The sequence below is a fragment of the Talpa occidentalis genome, unplaced genomic scaffold, assembly GCF_014898055.3.
Source record: "Talpa occidentalis isolate TD23 unplaced genomic scaffold, MPIMG_talOcc4v2.1 talOcc4.17, whole genome shotgun sequence".
Taxonomy (NCBI): Eukaryota; Metazoa; Chordata; class Mammalia; order Eulipotyphla; family Talpidae; genus Talpa; species Talpa occidentalis.
The window spans coordinates 54,002,011-54,022,474 of NW_023601754.1; the positions used below are offsets into that span (position 1 = coordinate 54,002,011).

Sequence of the window (20,464 nt, forward strand, 5' to 3'; positions counted from 1 at the left end):
TGGTGCGGTTGAGCTGTAGACCCACGCTCTAGCCGCCCAGCCCCTGAGCAGTGGGTGTCACCGCATCCACCCCGGTGAGCCGTGTGCGAGGCGCCCAGCATCAGGGTGCACCCAGCCGCTGCCCGGGAGCGGCCCCAGGATATGAGCACCAGGCACTGACCACACCCTGGTTGGGCCGCCTGCCCGTCTCCGGACCTTGCTTGACCAGTGCAGTCCCGGTGGGGCCTTGGGCCAGGACAGGCGGCTCGATGTGTGAGCGTGGCCATGGCATCAGGCGCACCCACAGGCTCGCGTGGAGCAGACCCACATGGCCGCCCTGTCGTAGTTCTCCACACTTGGCTAACAGTGACGCTTGGAGGAGACACAAGCGGGCATCAGGTTTAAGGTCACCGTAAAGTGAGGTTCATGTTGTGGATTAAGATAAGTTCCCGGGTGAGGTGACCTAGAAAGTCACAAAGGCTGTCCAGGAACAGTGGCTCCTGAGTTGAGGCAGAGGGGGACTGGGCAGTGTTGGGGTTCCCTGCTGTGGGCAGAGTGCCAGCAAGGCCGTCGTCTGCCTGGCTGCACAGCCGGTGCCAGGAGGGAGGTGACTCTCAGGGCGTTGGGGTCACTGGGAGGTTGAAGGCCCAGAAGTGTAGGGTGCACTGGGGAAAACATCCTGGCTGCAGGCAGGGGTGGGGTGCTGGGGGCAGTAGTTGAGATGACACGGTAGGAAGCATTGGCTGGAGCTCAGGCAGGTGGTTGTGGGCATCAGAGAAGTAGCCAGTTCCAGTGGGTGAGATGCCTGGGCCATGGTGGGCCGCCCTAGGGGACGTCTCAGGGAAAGAAGCCCCAGTCTGGCTGGCAAGGTGCATTTGGCAGGTGGGCGTGATGCAACAGCCTCAGAGAGGGCCAGTGGCCATGGCATCTGCGGTGGACCTGCATGCAGGGAGGGCAGGCCAGGGCTGCCTGCCAATGGCAGTGTGGGCACTTTGCACCCAGAGAATGTGTGGGTGAGTCTTCAGAGGCCTGAAGACTCCCTTCTTCCCTCCACCTGGCACAGCAGGAGGGAAAACGCCAGGAATTGGGGGGACAGCAAGAAGAGGCCTCCAGGGCAGCCCTGGGAGTGGGTTCTCAGGCGCCGTCCAGCCAGCAGTGCCCCTTCTGCCAGCAAGGAAGGGAAGGGCCGGCGGTGACTCTGGACTTCCTGCCCAGCGGCCCTCAGACAGGCAGCGCCTCCACCTTAGGGTCGGCCTTGGACACGTGGTGTTGGGGGTTGTTGTGCGAGCGGCCGCAGGCGCAAAAGGAGACGCTGCAAACCAGCGAGCCTGGTCGGTGGTCCTGGGAGCCCCTGGGGCCGCGCAGCTCAGCAGCCCCCGACCTGGACACTGGGGCCCCGGAGGAAGCTCGTCGGCATAAGAACAAGTCTGTAGCAAGAGTCCCTGAATAGCCTCATTTTTTAAATAATTTCCAGCAAATGGTTCTGTGTAATTGCAGTTCAGTTGTCCTCAACCGAACTCAAGCGGAACGGCATGGGAGCGTTACTGCGGCCCCTATTCTGAGAATGAGCTGCCCCGAAGCGGCCCACCGGTCCGCCCGCAGGGCCCGCTGGCCGGAGTCGCTCTCACCTTGGTGCTGGGTGTTCTGCCGGGTTGCGGCGCCCTCTCGGTTCTTGTGTCGTCGTGGTAAAAACTTGCTCGTGGTGACTCCTCACTCAGCTGTGCAGGAGGAACACGGTCACCCTGGCAGCCCTGGGCATGGCGTGGCCGGCGCCCTCAGGCGTGGGCTGCCCACCCACGTCCATCCCCCTGCCTTCAGGGAAGCGGCGGTGACGATCAGAGAGGCTGCTCACAGCCCCAGCGGGTCGCTTCAGAAGATTTTGATGGGAAGAGGTTTCAGGTAGGGGGTGGCAGGATGTGGTGACTGAGAGGGGACGTGAGGCACCAGTGAGTAAAGGCCAGCGGGCCGAGAGCCAGTGCAGTGGCGGGACGTCCATGACAGCCAGAGGCTCGCCGTGGGGCGCTGCAGGTGGAGTCGCGAGAGCCAGGCCAGAGGCCAGTGGGATCCCTGCCGCTCTTGGCTTCTCACGGAGGAAGGCGGACTGGACCCCCTTTATCCCGAGTTAGCCGTAGCCGCTCTGGCTCTGGAGCTGGCCGGTCCGACCCGGGAGGGCCGAAGGGACAGCGTGAGGCAGCGAGGCTCCCAGGGAAGGTCTGTTGAGAAGCGAGCGCCGCTTGGGGTCTTCTGCTGGAGGCCTTCGTGAGTGCTGGGCGAGCCCCCGGGTCATCCGGTTCTGTCCATGGGGTTGGTCGAGCCGTGCTTACCTTGAGCTAACGGGTGAAGGGCTTTTGAAGCATTTGAAATGGCGATTTTAAGAATTTGTAAATGGGAGGATGGGGTTTTTGCTTGGCTTTACTTCAGAAGCGTCTTCAAATCCGTGTTTCACTTGACCCAGCATCGTGAGAGTCAGAACTCGTCCGGCTACGTGCAGGTGTTTGCGGGAGCGACTCGCCGCTCCCTCCCGGAGGTGGGACCCAGGGAGAGCCGGGCCAGGCTGGGCCGGGGAGCCAGTCTGCCGGGACGCGGAACCGGGCATCCGGCGCGTCGGCGCTGCGTGGCCAGGGCGCAGGCTGGGGGTGGTTCTCTGACACTGCCGAGGTGACAGGGCTGCTTCTCACCCCTTTTTCCTTTTTTTAACTTTGCAGCTTCTACCCGGAAATCTTCAGTTGGTGTGAAAAAGAGCAGCAAAAGCAGAACATTAACAAGGCAGTCTATGTCACGGATCCCAGCTTCTTCCGACTCTACCTCATCTAAGCTAACTCATGTAAATAATTCCAGGGTACCAAAGACACTGAAAAAGCCTGCCAAGCCTTTACTTTCCAAAATAAAATTAAGGAATCATTGCAAACGGCTGGAGCAAAAGAGCACTTCACGGAGACTCGAAATGGGAGACTTAGTGCTTAAAGAGCCTAAAGTCGTTCTCTACAAAAATTTACCCATTAAGAAGGACAAGGAGCCGGAGGGACCAGTCCCAGCCACGGCGGCCAGTGGGTGCTTGACTAGGCACGCGGCACGGGAGCACAGGCAGAACTCGGGGCGAGGGCCGCCCGTGCTGGGGGAGGAGGCCCCCTGCACCTACATAACCAGGCGGTCTGTACGGACAAGGCTGAACTTGAAGGAGCCCTCCGACATCAAGCTGGAACCAAATACGCCGGACGATTGCAAGGACGGCGTGACGGAGCCCTGCCCGGACAGTGGCGCCCAGCCCCCGCCCACGGCCCAGGCCACTGACCTGGCTGACGCGGCCGCCCCGAGCGGGGAGGCCCAGGGGCCCAAGAGCGACTCCAGCACATCCAGGAAAAAGGCCCGGCCGGGGAGGCTCGTGAAACAGCTCACAAAGGCGGAAGATGCCACCGTGGCACCCACGTCCCCGGGGAGGGCCTGCCTGCTGCCTGAGGCCACGGGGCCCCCCTTGGCGCAGGGTGAGCTTGGGGGCGCCGGGGGCAACCCTGTGGGCTGCACCGACTGGACCCATTCTCCGGGGGGCGGCTCCAGCCTGCCACCTGATGGCTTCACAGCAAAAGATGGCTTCAGAACTGCAAAGAGCAAGAAGAAGAGGCGCATCACTAGGTATGACGCGCAGCTGATCCTGGAAAACAACTCTGGGATCCCCAAACTGACTCTCCGGCGGCGTCACGACAGCAGCAGCAAGACGGACGACCGGGATGGGGACGGGATGAGCTCCTCGAAGATCAGCATCAAGCTGAGCAAAGACCACGAAAATGACAGCAACCTCTACGTGGCCAAGCTCAACAACGGCTTTAGCTCGGGGCCGGGCAGCAGCGCCACGAAACTGAAAATCCAGCTGAAGCGGGACGAGGAGAGCAGGGGGCCCTATCCGGAGGGGCTGCACGAAAACGGGGTGTGCTGCAGCGACCCCCTCTCTCTGCTGGAGTCCCGGATGGAGGTGGACGACTACAGCCAGTACGAGGAGGAGAGCTCGGATGCGGACGACTCCTCGGAGGGGGACGAGGACGGGGCCGACTGTGATGACGACTTCGAGGACGACTTCATCCCCCTCCCGCCCGCCAAGCGGCTGCGGCTCATCGTGGGCAAGGACTCCATAGACATTGACATCTCCTCCCGGAGGAGAGAAGACCAGTCCTTGCGGCTCAACGCCTGAGCTCGGCCTCGGCCGGCCTGGGGCAGCTGCGCTCAAGAGATGGAAATTCCAGCCGGTGGCTGCTCCCCTGACCGCCATGGCCGCCGGGCCGCCCGCCGCGCGTCAGCATAACACTGTAGGAAGCGTGCAGCCGCCGGCTCTCCTGGGCCTGCGCGCGCGCACTTGTACCGTACTTTCTAAATAGCCTCCTTACGTGCAATCCTGAGTTAGAGGTAAAGCCCTGTTGTAAGATAAAGGCTCAAGCAAAATTGTACAGTCACAGCCGCTTTCCACACAGGACCGTGAACCAATAATGTGGAGACAGTTTTTTTACCCTTACGAGCTTCAGCTGGCTCTTGAATCCGTGACTAGACAAAACCCCCATCTAAAACCAATCACAGTAGCAGCGTTTGCGGTTTTCTAGTTCATGCTAATGTCACCAGCAAGATCTTCCGGCTTTTTGGTTTATTTGCTCGATGTGCCCCTTGGCGTCCTGTCGGTCCCACACTGTCTGCCGGCCTCGCGCGGCGGGCGGAGGCGCCGGCCCTTGGCTGGGAGGCAGATTGTTTCTCGAAACAACCAGTACCGAGCTTGGGCCCCGCCGGCCGCCAGTGTCGGGGTGAGTTTCCACACGGCGTATTTATTGCTTGTCATGTAAATTAAAGACCTTGTATTTAACACTTTTCAATCCTTTTAGATAAAATTGTTCTTTGCAAGAATGATTGGTGCTTATTTTTTCAAAAATTCGCTGTGAACAATGTGACGACAACAAGCGACGTTTATCTGATGAACTACGGCTGTTTAGTTTGGGTCTCCCAAGTTTTCTGTTGCACTTGTAAAATGCTACAAGGAATATTAAAAACTCTATTCACTTTAACTTATAATAGTTTATGAAATAAAAACCTGAGTCACAGCTTTTGTTCTGTGGTAACCTATAAAAATGTTTGTCTGGAATTCAATGTAAAGAACTGAAAACAATGTGTATGTTGTAAATATTTGTGTGTTGTGAGAAATTTTTGTCATAAGAAATTAAAAGAACTTACCAGGAAGGTTTTTAAGTTTAGAAATACTCATGCCAATAAAATAGGAATTATAAATATATAGTTTAAAGCACTGCATCAGTGGGAGTTCTTGGCTTATGTTATTTTATGTACGAAAATATCAAAGATTTTTTTGACTATATTATCAGTTAAACAAAAAAGAGGAGTCAGATTTTAATTTGTTTTTTGAAGCACTTTTGAGAAGAGAAATTAATTTTAAGTAACTTAATGAGCAAAGTTTTTGATTACTACTTTATGTCCAATACCAGGCTTTCATTTCTCTGGATGATTTTACAGATCTTTGGACAAAGAACTGGGGGATGTAAATGTGTGCCCAGGGCGGATGCCGGGGGTCTGCTGCCTCTGGGACCTGTACTGGCGGCAGGCGCGCTGCGCCCCTAAGCAAGGTCCAGCAGGGCGTGTCTGAAACGTTAAAAGGAGCCCGCAGGCCGGAGACGCCGGGGGAGAAGGCCCGGTGCTTACTGCTGCGCTGACTGATGCCTGGTTTCCAGGTTTGGGGCATCAGTTAAATTCAGTTCCTCAAAACAGTTGCCAGCAGTTTCCAAATAGAAATTAGTAATACTCATAAAAGGCTTTTAAATGTAGAAGTGTTTCTCCTTGTTTCGTGGAGGAGCCACTGTGCGGCCTCCTGCCGTCTCCGGCGCGGTGCAGGCCCAACCCTCAGGTATCGCTTAGGAAGCTGGCGGTGGAGGGCCTGGTGTGCGCGCTCCCCTCCGCCCCAGAGGTCCTCGCCGCCAGGCCCAGCCTGTCCCTCGGAGCACTTTGCAGACCAAGTTCAGGCCTCACGTGTCCCGTGTGGGAGACGGGTGGGACTCACGCCCCTGGGGGAATTCAAGCTCAGACCCTTGTGCCAGCACACGGGGTCACCTCTTCTGTCCCCACCCTGGTTTGGGGCATTTCGAGGAGGGTCAGAAGCTAAAGCTTGAGCTCTCTCGGGCTACCCACAATAGCCACTTCAGGAGTTCCAGTCTTAAGGAAGAGGTAATACAAGATTGCATTTCCCACCTTTCTCTGTGTTTAAGCTTAATTTTAGTGACTTATTTATGACGTTTGTTTTTACTGCGGCCTCGTCTTTGAGGCTGACCTCCCCGTGGGTCTGGGCAGTGGCGTTCAGGGGGCCGCTGCCTCGGGAGTCGGTGTGCACAAGCGCTCGGCAGCCGCTGCCGGCGCCTTCCAGGGAAACCTAATTTCCGTTCTTAAAGCTAGGGGCCTCGGAGCTGCCCAGCTCCCTGCAGGGCTTCACCCTGCGGGTGGGCGCTGCCCTCGCTGGCGACCCCTCGGAAGAGGTGGCATTCAATAAAACTTAGCTTGAGCTTATGCAATGATTGGTAAACTTTTGGCATTGTGAGAATTAGGAAATGATCGTAGACGTATATGTAAAGTATTCGATTTTCAATCATTTTTCAAATTACTGTTTTAAATTGTTTTGCTGAGTTGTAATACTTTTGAGATACAATGTATTCCTTGTACTGAAAGAATGAAAAAAGGACTTTTTCTGCATTTGAGGTAAGTTCTTTAACGTTTCATTAAAAACATTTTTTACAAATATTTTGTACATGCACTTGCAGTATTGAGGTTAATCATTTTAATAAATTCGGAAATTAAAACAGTTTGGCCGGTGTCCACTTCTCTGAGAAGAAGAAATCAAATTGGCGACTTTCTCCACAAGGTTTTCGTGTGAAGGAGAAATTTTTAGTCTCTGGCCTTCCAGCGTCTGTGAGCCTGGAGCCGCCCAGCTCCTCAGCCCTGCCTTGCCCGCAGTATGGGACAGCGTGAGCCTCGGTCCCGGGGGCCGCCCCCCTCCCCGTCCTCCAGCCCCAGCCCTCTGCCACCCCGGGGGGATGGCTCCCCCTCGCCGAGCTGATAGGGCTGCAGCTCAGGAACAAGCCCCTTTGTCCTGCAAGTTACCGGAGCTAACCCTCCTGGAGAGGGTCTGGCTGGGTCAGGGCGCAGGAAACCTGAGCTCCCCCAGCTTTGCCACATCCGAGTGGCCCCAAGCGAGCGGCTCACCTGGATCCCTTGCTGGCACGAGGTCAAAGTGGAGGCCTGGTCCCAGGCCAGGGGACTTCGGCCGCAGCTTCCACCCGCGAGGACCATCAGGGTGCGCCAAGCCAGTCGGCGTAGGCAGCGCTGCGGCAGACCCGGCTCCTCAGCCACTTGTCTCAGCTTCATCTGTGGGAGCTGCTCGTAGCACAGCCCAGGGCCCTGGGGTGATGTCTGTGTCTCAGGTGCCAACTCGGTCGCTGCACCCCAATTTTGGTGCTGAGCCAGTGGCGCCCAGAGCTGCCAGTCCCTGGCACGCATGGTTATGGTGACAGGATCCCGGGATGCAGGCGAGGGGGCCCAGAAGCGAGGGAGCTTGAATCGTGGGAAGGGCAGGCTGTGTGATGGGCAGGATTGGGACAGGGTCATCCCAGGGCCGCCTCCCCGCTTCTGCACCACTGCCGCTTGCCCTCTCCCGGGACAGCACCCGCAGGCACACGGGAGAGCGAGCGGCTCTGCAGGGAGAGGCCCACGCGCCACTCGGGGGTCGGTCTGCTCAGATGCTGTCCTGCTGGAAGGTGAGCTCTGCAGGGTTGCAGCAGTGGTTCTGCCTCGGGGCGGGGGTAGCCCTCTCCGTCGTGTGGCTCTGCTGACGGGGTCGGCTCGGGCACCCGGGGGGCCACGGGGTTTGCTGGATGGGTTTCCAGGCTGAGCCCGCGCACGGGTCACCCGAGTGGCAGGAGTGAGGTCACTGTCCATGTCTGGTGAGCCTGTTGCCCCAGGGGCTGGGGGTGGGGCCGGATTTGAGTCCTCCAGGTGCCAGGAGCAGGTGAGACCCCGGGACAGAGGCCACCGTGGGCCCCGGGACAGGGGTGGCCTGCAGAGAGCCGGGAGGGGCGCCTGGGGGCGGGGAGGAGAAGGGCTGACGGCCAGACGGGCGTGGGGGAGATGAGTCCTCAGAGGATGCCGAGCAGGGAAGTCGCTGCGTGGTGGGGGCCGGAGGTGGGGGCGGGGGGGTAGGGAGGGGATGGGGGGGCGCTGCAGGAGCCGAGATCCAGATCGGTCTTCACTGGAAACGAGAAGGTGGGGGGCGGCTCCAACTTTGTGAAGTAGAAAGCGAAGTCATCTGAGCAAGGAGGAGGCAAAGCGCCCCCCGGAGTGCCAGGAGCATGAAGGAGATTTGAGAGCAGACGGGCTGATGGTGGAGCCTCACGGGCCGCATCAGAAGCCTTTGCGGTCATCGGTGGGCACCGGGCGTGTGGGAGGCGCCCCCAGGAGCCCAGGCCGGCAGCCACACTCCCGCAGGTGTGAGGCCCTCAGCCTGGCGGGGGCCTCGGGGGACGGGGTGCCGGGGATATGGCAGAGGGGCGAGCGGTCCCTCGGGATTTGGAAGGCCGTGTCTACGGTGATGACCACAAGGTCCCCAAGGAGTCTGGGTAGGGGGGAGCATCCTGGTTCTGAGAGGCCCAGACGTTGGACAAAACGGAGGTCACCCACGACGACAGTAGTCTTCTCCGTGAGCCCTGGGAGCCAAGCCAGGCAGAAGCTGAGCCTGCAGGGGACGAACGCTAGCGCGGCAGACCCCTCCTGCCTCCCCGCCGCTCCCCTCAGCAGTGGATTTCAGTCACTCTGCCTGTTCTGCTCCCCGCTCTGTCTCTGGTGAGTCTGCTCACCCCCTAACTCTGGCCTACACCCCAGTTCTTCTATATGCAAATAAATAAAAATAAAACTTAAAATACATATATACTCGGGGCTGGAAAGTGGGCGAGGTGCCGCTCTCAAAGTAAGTCTTGTGTGTTTGTGGCCCTGAGGGGTACAGACCCTCCTTGATCCCAAATGTGAGTTAGACAGGAAGATGGCCAGGAGCGGGGCCCACGGCCAGGCCTGTGGAAACAGGTGATCCAGGCAGCGCAGGGGCCCTGTGGTGTCCCTGTGGTCGCCCGAGGGACAATTGTCCTGGGAGGGGAGGGCGGGCTGCAGTGACTCGAGGGCGTTCTATTTACAGAAACGCGATTCCTTTCCCGGCCAGGGCTCAGGGTCTGCCTCCCGGCCCCGCCTCCCAGCCCCTGAAAACTCCAGCCTGGTTCTCGGGGGCCAAGAAGGGGATGCCAGGTGTTGGCTTCTCTGCCCCGAGCCTGGCAGGGCGGAGCAGGCCTTCCCCGGTCACTCTCCCATAAACCAAACAGAGTGGCTTTTATTTCCTCCTCTTGTTTTTTTAATGTTTTTTTAAGATTGATTTATTTATGCACACAAGAACTGGGGTGCAGGCCAGAGGTGCGGGGGTGAGAGGATTCACCAGAGACAGAGTGGGGAACTGAACAGGCAGATTAGGGCCTCCCCGGGGGCGCAGCGGTTGAGCGCTGGGTTGCGAACCTGCCCGCAGCCTCTGCAGCACCGGTTCGATACCCGGCTGCTCCCCGGCCACCGGAGGAGGGTCCCACATGGCGCGCAGACCTCTCCTGCCGCCCGCTGCTCCCCTCAGCAGTGTCCTTCGGTCCTTCTGCCTGCTCTGCTCCCCGCTCTGGCTCTGGTGAATTCTCTCACCCTCCCGCGCTTCTGACTGTACCCAGTGCATGTATAAACAAAATAAACAAACAAACAAATAAATAAATAAACATGCCTCTATAAAAAAAAAAAAAATGAACAGGCAGATTGACCTAAGTGCACTGTTAAGGGGAGCAGCGGGCGAGTCAGGAGAGGTCTGCTGCGCCGTGTGGGTAGCTCCCTGGCCAGCGGGGATGGAACTCATGCTGCAGTGGCTGCCAATAGCTTGATAGGGCCATCTTTAACCTGAGCCACCTGGGAGGCCCCTATTTCCTCCTCTTGTCAGAACAGCTGTCCTGGGTCAGAGGATGAGCAGAGGACGAACCAGTGCAAGTGACCCGGGGAAGGGCTCAGCCTGGGGGCGGGGGGCAACGGCACCTGCCCCTGCCCCAGGCCAATGGGGCTGGGCTCTGCTGCCCACCTGGGGTCCCTCCCATTTACCTGCCCCCTTGACAGCCTTCCCCACTTGACCACCAACACTGGACACTCCAGAGGCACAGAGCGAAGAGCAGGGACACAGCAGAAGGGCATGTGAGAGTGCTGGAGCAGGCGCGTGGGAAGCACTGATGAGTATGGAGGAGAAGCCCCCATTTCTGGTGGACAATCCAGGTGGGCTCCAGGAGGAGGTGAGATTAAGAAGAGTTCTTTAGGGCCTCCCCGGTGGCGCAGCGGTTGAGCGCTGGGTTGCGAAGCTGCCCGCGGCCTCTGCAATGCCGGTTCGATCCCCGGCTGCTCCCCGGCCACTGGAGGAGGGTCCCGCATGGCGCGCAGACCTCTCCTGCCGCCCGCTGCTCCCCCCAGCAGTGTCCTTCGGTCCTTCTGCCTGTTCTGCTCCCCGCTCTGGCTCTGGTGAATCCTCTCACCCTCCCGCGCTTCTGACTGTGCCCAGTGCATGTATAAACAAAACAAAACAAACAAACCAGCAAACAAATAAATAAAGCATGCCTCTATTAAAAAAAAAAATTATTAAAAAAAAATAAATAAAACTCAAAAAAAAAAAAAAAAGAAGAGTTCTTTAGGATGGGTAAGAGTTCATCAACCTACGTGGCAGGGAGCCAGACGACATGTGCAAAGTCCTAGAGACAAGGAAGGACAGGAGGCCCTTCGGGAAGGGTGGTGACAAGGCCTGGGTGGCTGATCCCAATGTCCAAGGCCATCAGCGGGGCCCAGGCTACTTCCCTGAGGAGACTGGGTGGGGCTGGAGGGAGATGATGCTTGGGGTCAGGGACCAGGGCAACAGTCAAGAAGCCTGAGGCAAATCCTGTCTCCCTCACTTTCCAGCTCAGTTTCCTGGGCTCTGAAGTAGTTGTGTCCACTTCCCTGAGGACTCAACAAAGCAGCCAAATGATGCCGGGGCCAGGCAGGCACGTGTGGTCGGTAACGGCTGTTCGCTTCTCGTTCCTGGAGTCCAATCCTAAATGCTGAGCCCAGCCCCGCTCCTGACTCCTGCTGGCCTTTGTGGCCAGTGCTCTCAGGAAGGCCCTGGGATCAGGCAGCCTTGGCAAGGACAGGTCCTGGCGGGCGCCACACAGCCTGAAGGGGGCAGCAGAGGGCAGGACTCAACCCAGGCCCGCCCTGGAACTGAGCCCCTGGCCTTGGTGGTGGCAGTGCCAGGCGGGGCTGTCAGCCCCGGGCCGCCGGCAGGTGACTACAGTGACATGTGACAAGGTGTGCCTGCCGGGACCGCTCCTCCCGGGTTAATGTTCAACTCGTCAGGCCCCTGGGCCGTGCGGAGCCCCAGATGGAACCCAGGGTTGTCCCCAGCATCTGCTCCCCCCCCACACACACCCCTCCTGCCTTGGGGGGTGCCAGCAGGCTGGTCTCTCGCGGACCTTCAGGCCATGGCACGCCCGCCATGGCACCTCACTGCCTCTCCTGGGAGGAGTGGGGTTCAAAGCCTGACCCCACATCACACAGCCCACATGACCCCACCACCTTGGGGGCCCCTGAGAGCACTTGCTGGGCTGCTGCTGGAAGTGGGGGGCTGTGACAGTGGCCCCGGGCTCGCCGTGGTAGGCTGTTTGCTTCTCCTTCCACCTTGACCCTCCTGCCCACCCCTCCCCAGAGCAGCTCCCTCTCCCCCTCAGGGCCCCTGCAGAGGTCACCTCCCAAGGCCCCTCTGGCCCCCACGCCCACCCCCATCTTCCCTCTGCTCAGCCTGATCCCGTTGGCCATGGGGTCCTTGGAGCCTGCTGGTGAGCCGCAGGCTGATGGGAGAGGCTCCTCCAGGGGTCACTCCAGCCTCCTGTGCACACAGGGTGGCTGGGCAGGCTCAGGTCACCCTGAAAAGCCAAAACCTCAGGCTGTCACCAGCCTGGAGCCTGCCCCTCCTCATCCCTACCAGGGCTCAGGGGCAGTGCCCAGACCCTGCCCCGCTGACCCGGCAGAGAAAGGCCCGGATGGAGAGCAGGTGAGGGGCCGGGGTGCGGGTGGGGTGGGGGCAGAAGTCTGGCTGGGAACTTCTGCCGAGGGGACTGGAGCCGCAGTAGTGGTTCCCTCTTCCGCCTGCAGCTGCCAGGGAGCATGGCTGGCAGGGAACACGCTGTCCTCTGACCGGCCCTCCGGGCCACCTCCGGGCACAAAGAGTGCCACTTGCTGGGGCTCCCACACAGCCTTGAGGGCGGGGCTTAGGAGCCCCAGGAGCCACGGGGCGGGGGGGCCTGCATAGCTAGGCACACAGAGCAGGACGCCAGCCCAGGCGCCGGCGCACGCAGGCCGGAGGACTCAGCCCCCTCCAGATGAGGGCCAACCAGAAGTGTGAAGGGCCCTCTGCCACTGGGGAGGGCGTGGGAGGGGTGAGGTTGTGGGGTGCCTGGGAAGATGGGACCACCCCACCTGCCCACCTGTGTACCCCAGGTACCCGACCCCAGTTTTGAGGCTGCCCCTCCTGTTCCCAGTGGCATTCAGACAGTGGGGACGGGGTGCAGCGGGTGGCTGGGTGGGCTTCTGGCCTGGTGGAGAGGCAGGCCTTGCCGCGGGGGTGAGCCAGGGTGCAGCGGCCCCCATGCCAGGCACAGTGGGGCACTGGGTCAGATAAACAGACCACAACAGGGCGGCCACGTGGCTTCCAAAGGCCTCGGGTGGCGTCAGCTGGGCTGAGCGGAGCTTGTCGAGTCGAGATAGCTGGCCTTGGACTCTGGCCACCGGGCCCACGGCCCTGACTCGTGTCCTCCCTGGCTGCGGCCGCCCACGGCCCAGCATGGACTCGGGCTCCTGTGGCCAAGGTTGCTGCGGCCGGTGTGGGGCCTCTGACTCCCTGCATTCGGTCACTCCCTCATTCACGGATTCCCGGGGCGCTTGACACGGGCCGGCTCTGTGCCATGATCTCCACTGGGCGCCAGGGAACCTCCCGTCCCGCCCCCAGGTTGTCCACAGTCCAACATGTACGCACACACACGCATGCACACGCACACACGCGCACACACGCGTACGCACACACACATGCACACACGCACACTGGCTGCAGCTCTGATGAGGGCCGCCCAGGAACCAAGGACACGGGGGCGGCACCCTGGGAGAAGTGGCGTGGCAGGCTTCTCAGAGAAGTGTCCTTGGAACAGGGGGAGGGGTTGGGCCATGGAGATGGGGACAGGCCCTGCCGCCCTGAGCAGCAAAGCCCCCCCACCCCGCCTCGTTCCCTGCTGCCTCTTCCAGGGAATGCATATGGCTTGGATATGCCTTTGGCCTTGCGCTTCCTTCTTTTACATTAACGCAGTGCTGCTAACGAGACAAATCTTCCTCAACTTGCGATGGATTCCCGTCCTGGCCAAACCCATCACATGCTGCAAACAGCGAGATGCGTTCAGCACACCTGACCCCCCGACATCGCGACATCTGGCTGACCTTGCGCGTGCCCAGGACGCTAGTCTGCAGTTGGGCAGAGGCATCCGACACGGAGCCCTTTGCAACCGCAGGGTGCTCAGCCTGAAGCCAGACTCCTTGCCAGGCCTGGGCCACGGCCACCGCTCTGGGAAGGCCGGGCGTGGGATCGGGAGGCCAGAGGCCACTGAGTCGCTGACGTGCTGTGTGACCCACGGCCAGACTCTGCCTTGTTCCCAGCTTCTGTCCAGAGTCGGCTCTGACCCTTGCCTTGGGAGGTGCCCGGGCCGGCCAGCCAGGTGAGACAGCCAGGCCACAGGCTGCTGCGGCTGCCCCACTGCTCCACTTGGCAGCCGCAGCACAGGACGGGGCAGGCGGGCTGGCAGCTCACCCTCACGGTCGCCTTCCCGGTCACAGACACGACCCACCCGGCTGGCTGTGTGTCTCGAGACTGAGGCCCGGAGGGTGACTGAGGTCCTGGAGGCTCACACTCCTGCTGTGGGGCCTCACTCTCTCATCTGCTCGATGGGGATGACAGTAACATCAGCGGTCACCTCCAGGCGGCCTGAGTTTCACAAGCTGTCTGACTTCTCCCCGCCACCCTGCCAGGGAGGCCAGCGTGTGTCCTAAACCCAGGGAAAGCGAGACTACGATGCCGTAGGTGGCTGGACCAAAAACCCCACGGACCCACAGAATAGAGAGGCGGTTTTGCCCCTGGGTTTTCTGTTCTGAAGCCCCAGCCCCAACGAGTTGACGCTCTGCCTTCCTCGCCAGCTCCCGGCTCAGGCGAGGTTCAGTCAGGGAAGCGGACTTCAAGCCAGGCGCCATCGACCTCGGCACTCGGGGGCTTGTAAGCCCCTTGGAAGAGCTGGGGGAGTGGAAGTGGGCAGCCCCCCAGCCCCAGCCCTGTGTTTGGAAACCGGGAAGAGGAGAACACGCAGGCTTCTGCTCCACAAGGGGCAGCCCTGGGAAGACCCTCAGGAGACCCCGGCCAGGCGTCTCACGGCTCCCGCAAGCCCACCGCGCCTCCCTCCAGCCCACCGGGTCTCTAGAAAGTGCCTGTGATGGGCAGAATCTAACCTCGAGCCTGTGCAGGGCAACATTGGGAGATACGGTTCTCAGGGCAGGGCATGGGGGAGGAGAGATGGTGCTGGAACGGCCCCGGCTGTGTGAGGCCCGCAGGGGCGAGCAGACACGGCAGCCACCTGGTGCCCAGCAGTGCTCAGCACACCTGCCGCTCCCCGCCGCGAGGCGTTCCTGTGGGGCCCTGGCCAGGTCTGGCGCCCCTTCCACATGTGCAGCTCCCGTGGGGGTCTTGGTGGGGCCAGAACCCTGTCCTGACGCCCCAGCCGTAGGCTCGGACCTGTGCTTTCCTGGGCAGACATCAGGCTCTTCTGGGGCCGTGGCTGCTGCCTCTCAGGTGACGCTGCCTGCGGCCCCGGCAGTCTCAGTGTCAGAGGGGGCCACAGGGCCCCCAGGTACCCGTTCCTGGGGCTCAGGCTCAGGACAGCTCTTCAGCACCCGTGTGCCTCTTTCTTTCCAGGCTCCCGACCAGGGGCTTGGAAGAGTCTTCCCAAGAGCCCCCCCAATAAACTCGGTTGCATCTTGGCCAACTTGAGTGGGGGTGCATGTCCGGGGCCAGCAGCCCCACCTGGAGCCCAGCTCTTGCAGGGCTACAGGCTCTTTCTGCTGTGGGGCTCTTGGGGGGCTCTGCTGGGCCACCCCCCACACGCCTGCTGTGGACATCAGCAACCGTTTCTGCAAGGACGTGCGTCTCCTAGGCGGATTCGCTTGTCCTCACGGCGTGTGGGTGCTATTGGGCCATGCCCAGCACTGTGATGGGCAGTTTCAAAGCCACAGTGAATCAAAGCTGTTCAGCGAATCCCCCCGGGGCCTTGATTAGCCTCCTCCACAGCTGCCTGCCCCTCCCGCTGCTCACCCACAGGCTGTCCGCTTTTGTTGAGGTGGCAATGCAATTTTAAGGGGAAAAAGGCAGAATCAAAATTCTCCAAAAACCATAGACCCTGGGCCCCCCCTGGTGGCGCAAGGGGTTAAGTCTCAGCACTATAAAGCTACTCGCAGCCACTACAGCACGAATTCTCGATCCCTGGCCTGACCCACATGGCGCAGCAGACCTCTCCTGTCTCCCCGCTGCTCCCCTCAGCAGTGTATTTCAGTGGATCCACCTGTTCTGTTCCCCACTCTGTCTCTGAGGAATCCTCTCACCCCCACCCCGCACCTCTGGGGGGTTCTCTTGTTCTTGTATGCATAATAAAAGAACACTTGGTATGGTGGGAATGTGAGATGGTGCCACTACTGTGGAAAACAATATGGTGGTGTCTCAAAAATCATGGCATAGGCTATCATTGAAGCAGCTCCCCTTTGGGGTATATAGCCAAAGATATTGAAAGCAGGTGCTTGATCAGATAAAGTCACGCGTTGCATAATGTACCCTTAGGTGATTTCAAGTGGCTAGATGTCAGAGGATAATTGTGCAAACCTAGAACTTATTGGGGTCACCGTTGCATACGGGGTGTCACATTGACCCAAACATTGTGGTGACCCAATGTTCCTAGCAGCATGATCACACTAGCTAAAAGTGGAAGCGACCAGTGTCCAATTGACAGATGAACGATGGATTGAATTGTGGTAGATCCATACAGAGGAATGTTATTGAGTCTTCAAAAGGAACAAAATTCTGATGGATGTGGAATCTACGACACGACACTAGATGACACAGCCAGATACAGGAGGACACACACTGTGTGACACCACTTGCAGGGAGCCCCTGGAAACAACAGGTTCCTGGAGACGGAGGGGGAATGGTGGATGCTGGGCCAGGCAGAGGGGACCAGGGAGCTGTTGCTTGAGGGGGACAGTTTCAGCTCTGCAACATGGAGAGTCTGCTAGAGGCTGGCGCACAAGCTCGGGAATGTACTCATGCTGGCAAGTGGCAGCTCAGACACCTCAGGTGAGGAAAACCAGCCTCTGGGACAGGCAGCCAAGGTGTGACCTCACTTAGCTGAAGGTCATGAATTTAAAGTAAAACCAGTTGAACCAGTTACAGAATGTTCTTGAGGAACACTGTTTTCCAGTGGCCGCTGAGAAGTTCAGTTCACCGGGGTGGGGGAGTGACGTCAGGACAGGCCCACTGTTCTCACAAAGAGCCTCAATCCCGGCTCTGGACCCCACCAGGCTTTGTCTGGCTCATGCACAGCTCTTGTGTACAGCCCCACCTACAGAATGTGGAAAACCACAGTCACTTCAACTAACACTGTCCTCCCAGATGCTGCTGCGCGGGCTCCGGGCGGGCTCTGGGGCGCAGGCTCTGGGGCGCAGGCGTTGGGTGGGCTCGGGGCTTGGGTTCCCTCCTCCAGACACCGTTTCTTCACCTGCTAGTTCCCAGCCCATGCAGCAGGGGGGAGATTGGGGGGAGAGACCCACAGCGAACCTCCTTGGCCCTGAGGCACCCATGTGGCTGTCGGGTCTGACCCATAGTCCATTTGCCGTGGGCAGGCGGCCCAGGGACACAGGCAGCTGGGAGAGTGACAGCACCTGGCTTCTGTCCTTGGCTCAGGGAAGCAGGAGGGCGGCCGGGGCACTCCCCAGCAGCACAGGACCTGCACAGGAGCCAGGCCGTCCTCTAGGTGGGGGGCGGGGCAGAGAAGTGCCCATCTGCCAGGAAGGGCAAGGCTGGGGAGGGGAGGGGAATCTATCGTGGGGGTATGGGGGGAGGGCTGGGGAAGTGGGAAGGCCAAGAAGGGAGGGGTTGAGAGGGGGTGGTAAATTGCAGCCAGGGTAGGTCGGGGGCCTGAGCTCAGAGGAGAGGAGCTGGTGGCCCCTAAGAGGGACCCTGGCAACAAGTTCCCTTCTGTAACAGGGTGGTCCCCAGGAAAGGGGGAGGTTCCCTGCCCCACCCAAGGGAGGGTGGAGCTGAGCAGGAAGAGGAGAAGCTGCAAGAAGAGACTGAGGAAGGAAGCAGGATGGAGCCAGAAGGAGACCTGGAGGAGGCGCATGGAGCCTAGAGACACGTGAAGAAACTGCGCTTGTCTTTTTGGTCGTGGACGGGGTGACACAGATGTGGGTGAGACCCGTGGGGAGGTGACCATGGCAGCTTTTATCTTGATGTTGATTTTGCTCTTTCCTTCTGGGCTTGTCTGGTTTTTTCTGACCCTTTTCTGTGGGTCCCCACTGGAAGATGCTTTAGACTTGGGGCAGGCTTTGGGGCCTTGCTCTGCGCCATTCCCATATGGATGGACTTTGACCCACGAGGGGACGGGTCACTTTGGGTGCTTCACTTAGAAACTAGACTCTTTGCCTTTCCTGTATTGTTTCCTAGTTGTATTAAAGTTCCTTCCCATTAAAGTCTCATATGTTTTGTGTTGATGCGGCAGATGGCAGAACCCATTTAGAATAGGCAGGTTTGCTATTCTGGTGTGAGAAAGCCCAGGGCCTGGGGCGTGCAAGAGAAGGGGTGCAGGCGAGGGGTCAAGAGCACAGAGACCAGGTGTTGCTTGGAGCATGAGGTACAGGTGAGGCCAGAGGGGGAGGGGGGCGTTTTCTCTCCTTCCACTCTGGCTATGAGCCAGCCTGTGTGCTAAGGCTCCTCCTAACCACCAGGGCAGGAAGGGCCGCATGTCCACGTCACAGGCAAGGAACAGCGAGGCCCAGAGAATAATCAGCGTCCAGCACCTGATTTCCAATCCGTCGGGGGCAGGGGATGGCCAGTGCCTCAGCCCACTGCTGAGCTTTGGCGTGAGGCCCGGGAGGAGGATGCAAGCGGCTGGGCAGGGGACGAGCCCGGCAGCATGTGTGACCATCGGCTGCGCCCAGATTGGCTCCTGGCAACGGGCCGCAGCCGAGCAGCAGGCACTTGGGCGCCCGGGCACTTCCTCATTATCATTGTAAACACTGCGCTGCCCTTGTGCAAGCGCCCGCCGGAAGGAAGCCCGGAGCCCGTTAGCTGCTCCAAACAAAAATCTGCGGACCCACTCCCACCAGGTTCCAAGAGGGCCGGGAGGGGAAACTGGTGGGCTGCGGGGGCTGCCGGCAGTGGCAGTAGTCAAGCAGGATGCAGGTCAGAGATTGGGGGATGTCTGGGGCCGAGGGGCCCCCTCCAGTGAGCCAGCAGGACCCCTGGCCTCACCCCCAGAGTACAGCACGAGGAATCCTGTCGGACTGGATTCCGACCCACTGGCAGCAGCTGGCTGTGGAATTCGCTTTGGCAGCTGGTGGGGGAGGATCCGGCCACAGTGGCCACTGCCTGCGGCCCAGACCAGGGGTTTTCCAAGGCCGCTGTCCCCTTTCAGTCTCCTTCCTGCCTTCCCCCCTGCGAGGTTAGGAGGCCTTCTGAGAAGTCCCCGCTGCCAAGGTCATGCTGAGGGGCCTCCCTGATCTCCTGGTACGTGGAGGCCACACCGTCCAGACGGGTCACGATGGAGCCGGGCACATGACTAGGGTCCTTAAGTCTCCTGAGGTCCCGGCAAATCTTCTGGAAGGAGAGGCCCTCCCAGGAGGCTGGAGCCGGACCCTGGGTAGAGAGAACAGGGGTTGGGAAGGGCCCTGGAGTCGCCAGCCTCCTGCTGAAAACCAAGTTTCAACAGAGACAGTGGGAAAGCTCTGGTGGGCTTTAAGAGGATGGAAAGCTGCTGCGGGGTAGAGAGATGAGTTTTCTATGCGGGACGAGGAAGACACCTACTCAAAAGCAGGTTGGAGGGGGTCTGGGGAGTGTGGGCCAAACCAATGCCCTCAGTTGCTGACCAGGTGACTCCAGCTTGATGATTTAAAGTATTGTTACAGGACAGCCCCGATATTGAACGGGTTCCTGGCTGGGGGTCCTCACCCGCGCGCTTTAAAGGGACTTATGAATACTCCACTGCAGGCACACACAAAAGGGTTAATAAAAGGTTTATTTACAAGAGAAAAAGAAATAAGGAAAATGGACAACTCAGGGAGAAAATAGGGAAATAAAGTCTTTCATGCGTCCTACCCGATCCGACGACCTGGAAACCCAAAGGCACTCTCCGAGCTGGCTGGACGCTGCGAGCTGGCGGAGAGGCCAAATGGGGGACCCCCCAAAGCCCACGTGTCTGGCTTTATCCCAACCTGGCTGCTGAACCCCACCCTCAGGTCCCAGCCACCTTCCCTTGGGTGGGGATGGGATGTGGAGTTCCCAGTGTCTTTGGCTTTGGCCCGGGGTGGGGGTGGGGTCCACAAAGCCTGTATGGAATCAGCTTCGGGACAGCCTTTTCCTCCTAACAGTTCTAATAACTGCACTTAGGTTGCTGGAAGAGTCATGTATGTTACAAATCCACAGGACAGGTTTCTACCAAATTTGGAAAGTGGGCTTGGAAGGCCATGGGGACACAGGAAAAACTCTCTTCCAGCTGATGTGGGGTGGCCACCGCCCAGTGTCACCCCGGGGGCCCCTGATTTCGATGCTTGGCGTCGTCTCTAAGTCAGGCCGCCGGATGCTCATCGCACTGTGCCATGGAAGGTGCTCTTCTACTTCACACGGTTACTAGCTGTGAGCCATAAAATCTTCGTGTGCGGGACCGTTCCAGGCAGCCCCAGCGTGAAATGCGTTGGCCTGGCTGTGCGTCCTCAGCCGCGTGCTTAAAAGGGACTGAGGAGACTCAACTGCAGGCACACAAAAAGGTTCACAAAGGGTTTATTGAGAAAAATGGGAAATGAAGAAAGGAATCACCCCAGGGAGAGAGATAAGTTGGTGACTGTGTCCTCCATTTCCTCTGAGCTGGGACCCCAACAGCCCGCTGAAGGCTGGTGAGAGACCAAGAACCCTCTGTGCCCACAGGGCTGGTTATACACCAAGCCTGGCTGTTACCTCCACCCTCAACTCCCAGCATCCACCCCTCGGTGGTGATGACCTTACAGATTCTGCAGTCCTTGGTGCCTG

At 59.5% G+C, this 20,464-nt stretch overlaps 1 protein-coding gene across 6 annotated transcripts in view; it reads left to right on the plus strand.

The window, feature by feature from the left end:
* The window catches only part of KMT5B (lysine methyltransferase 5B), a 41,920-nt gene extending 35,088 nt beyond the window's left edge, over positions 1–6,832 (plus strand). For all 6 annotated transcript variants that reach the window (XM_037517440.2, XM_054697439.1, XM_037517439.2 and 3 more), the window contains one exon: positions 2,685–6,832. In XM_037517440.2, coding sequence (XP_037373337.1) covers positions 2,685–4,162 — 1,478 coding nt within the window. In that variant the 3' untranslated portion in view covers positions 4,163–6,832. The remainder of the gene's footprint in view (positions 1–2,684) is intronic.
* Positions 6,833–20,464: the final 13,632 nt, after the last annotated feature.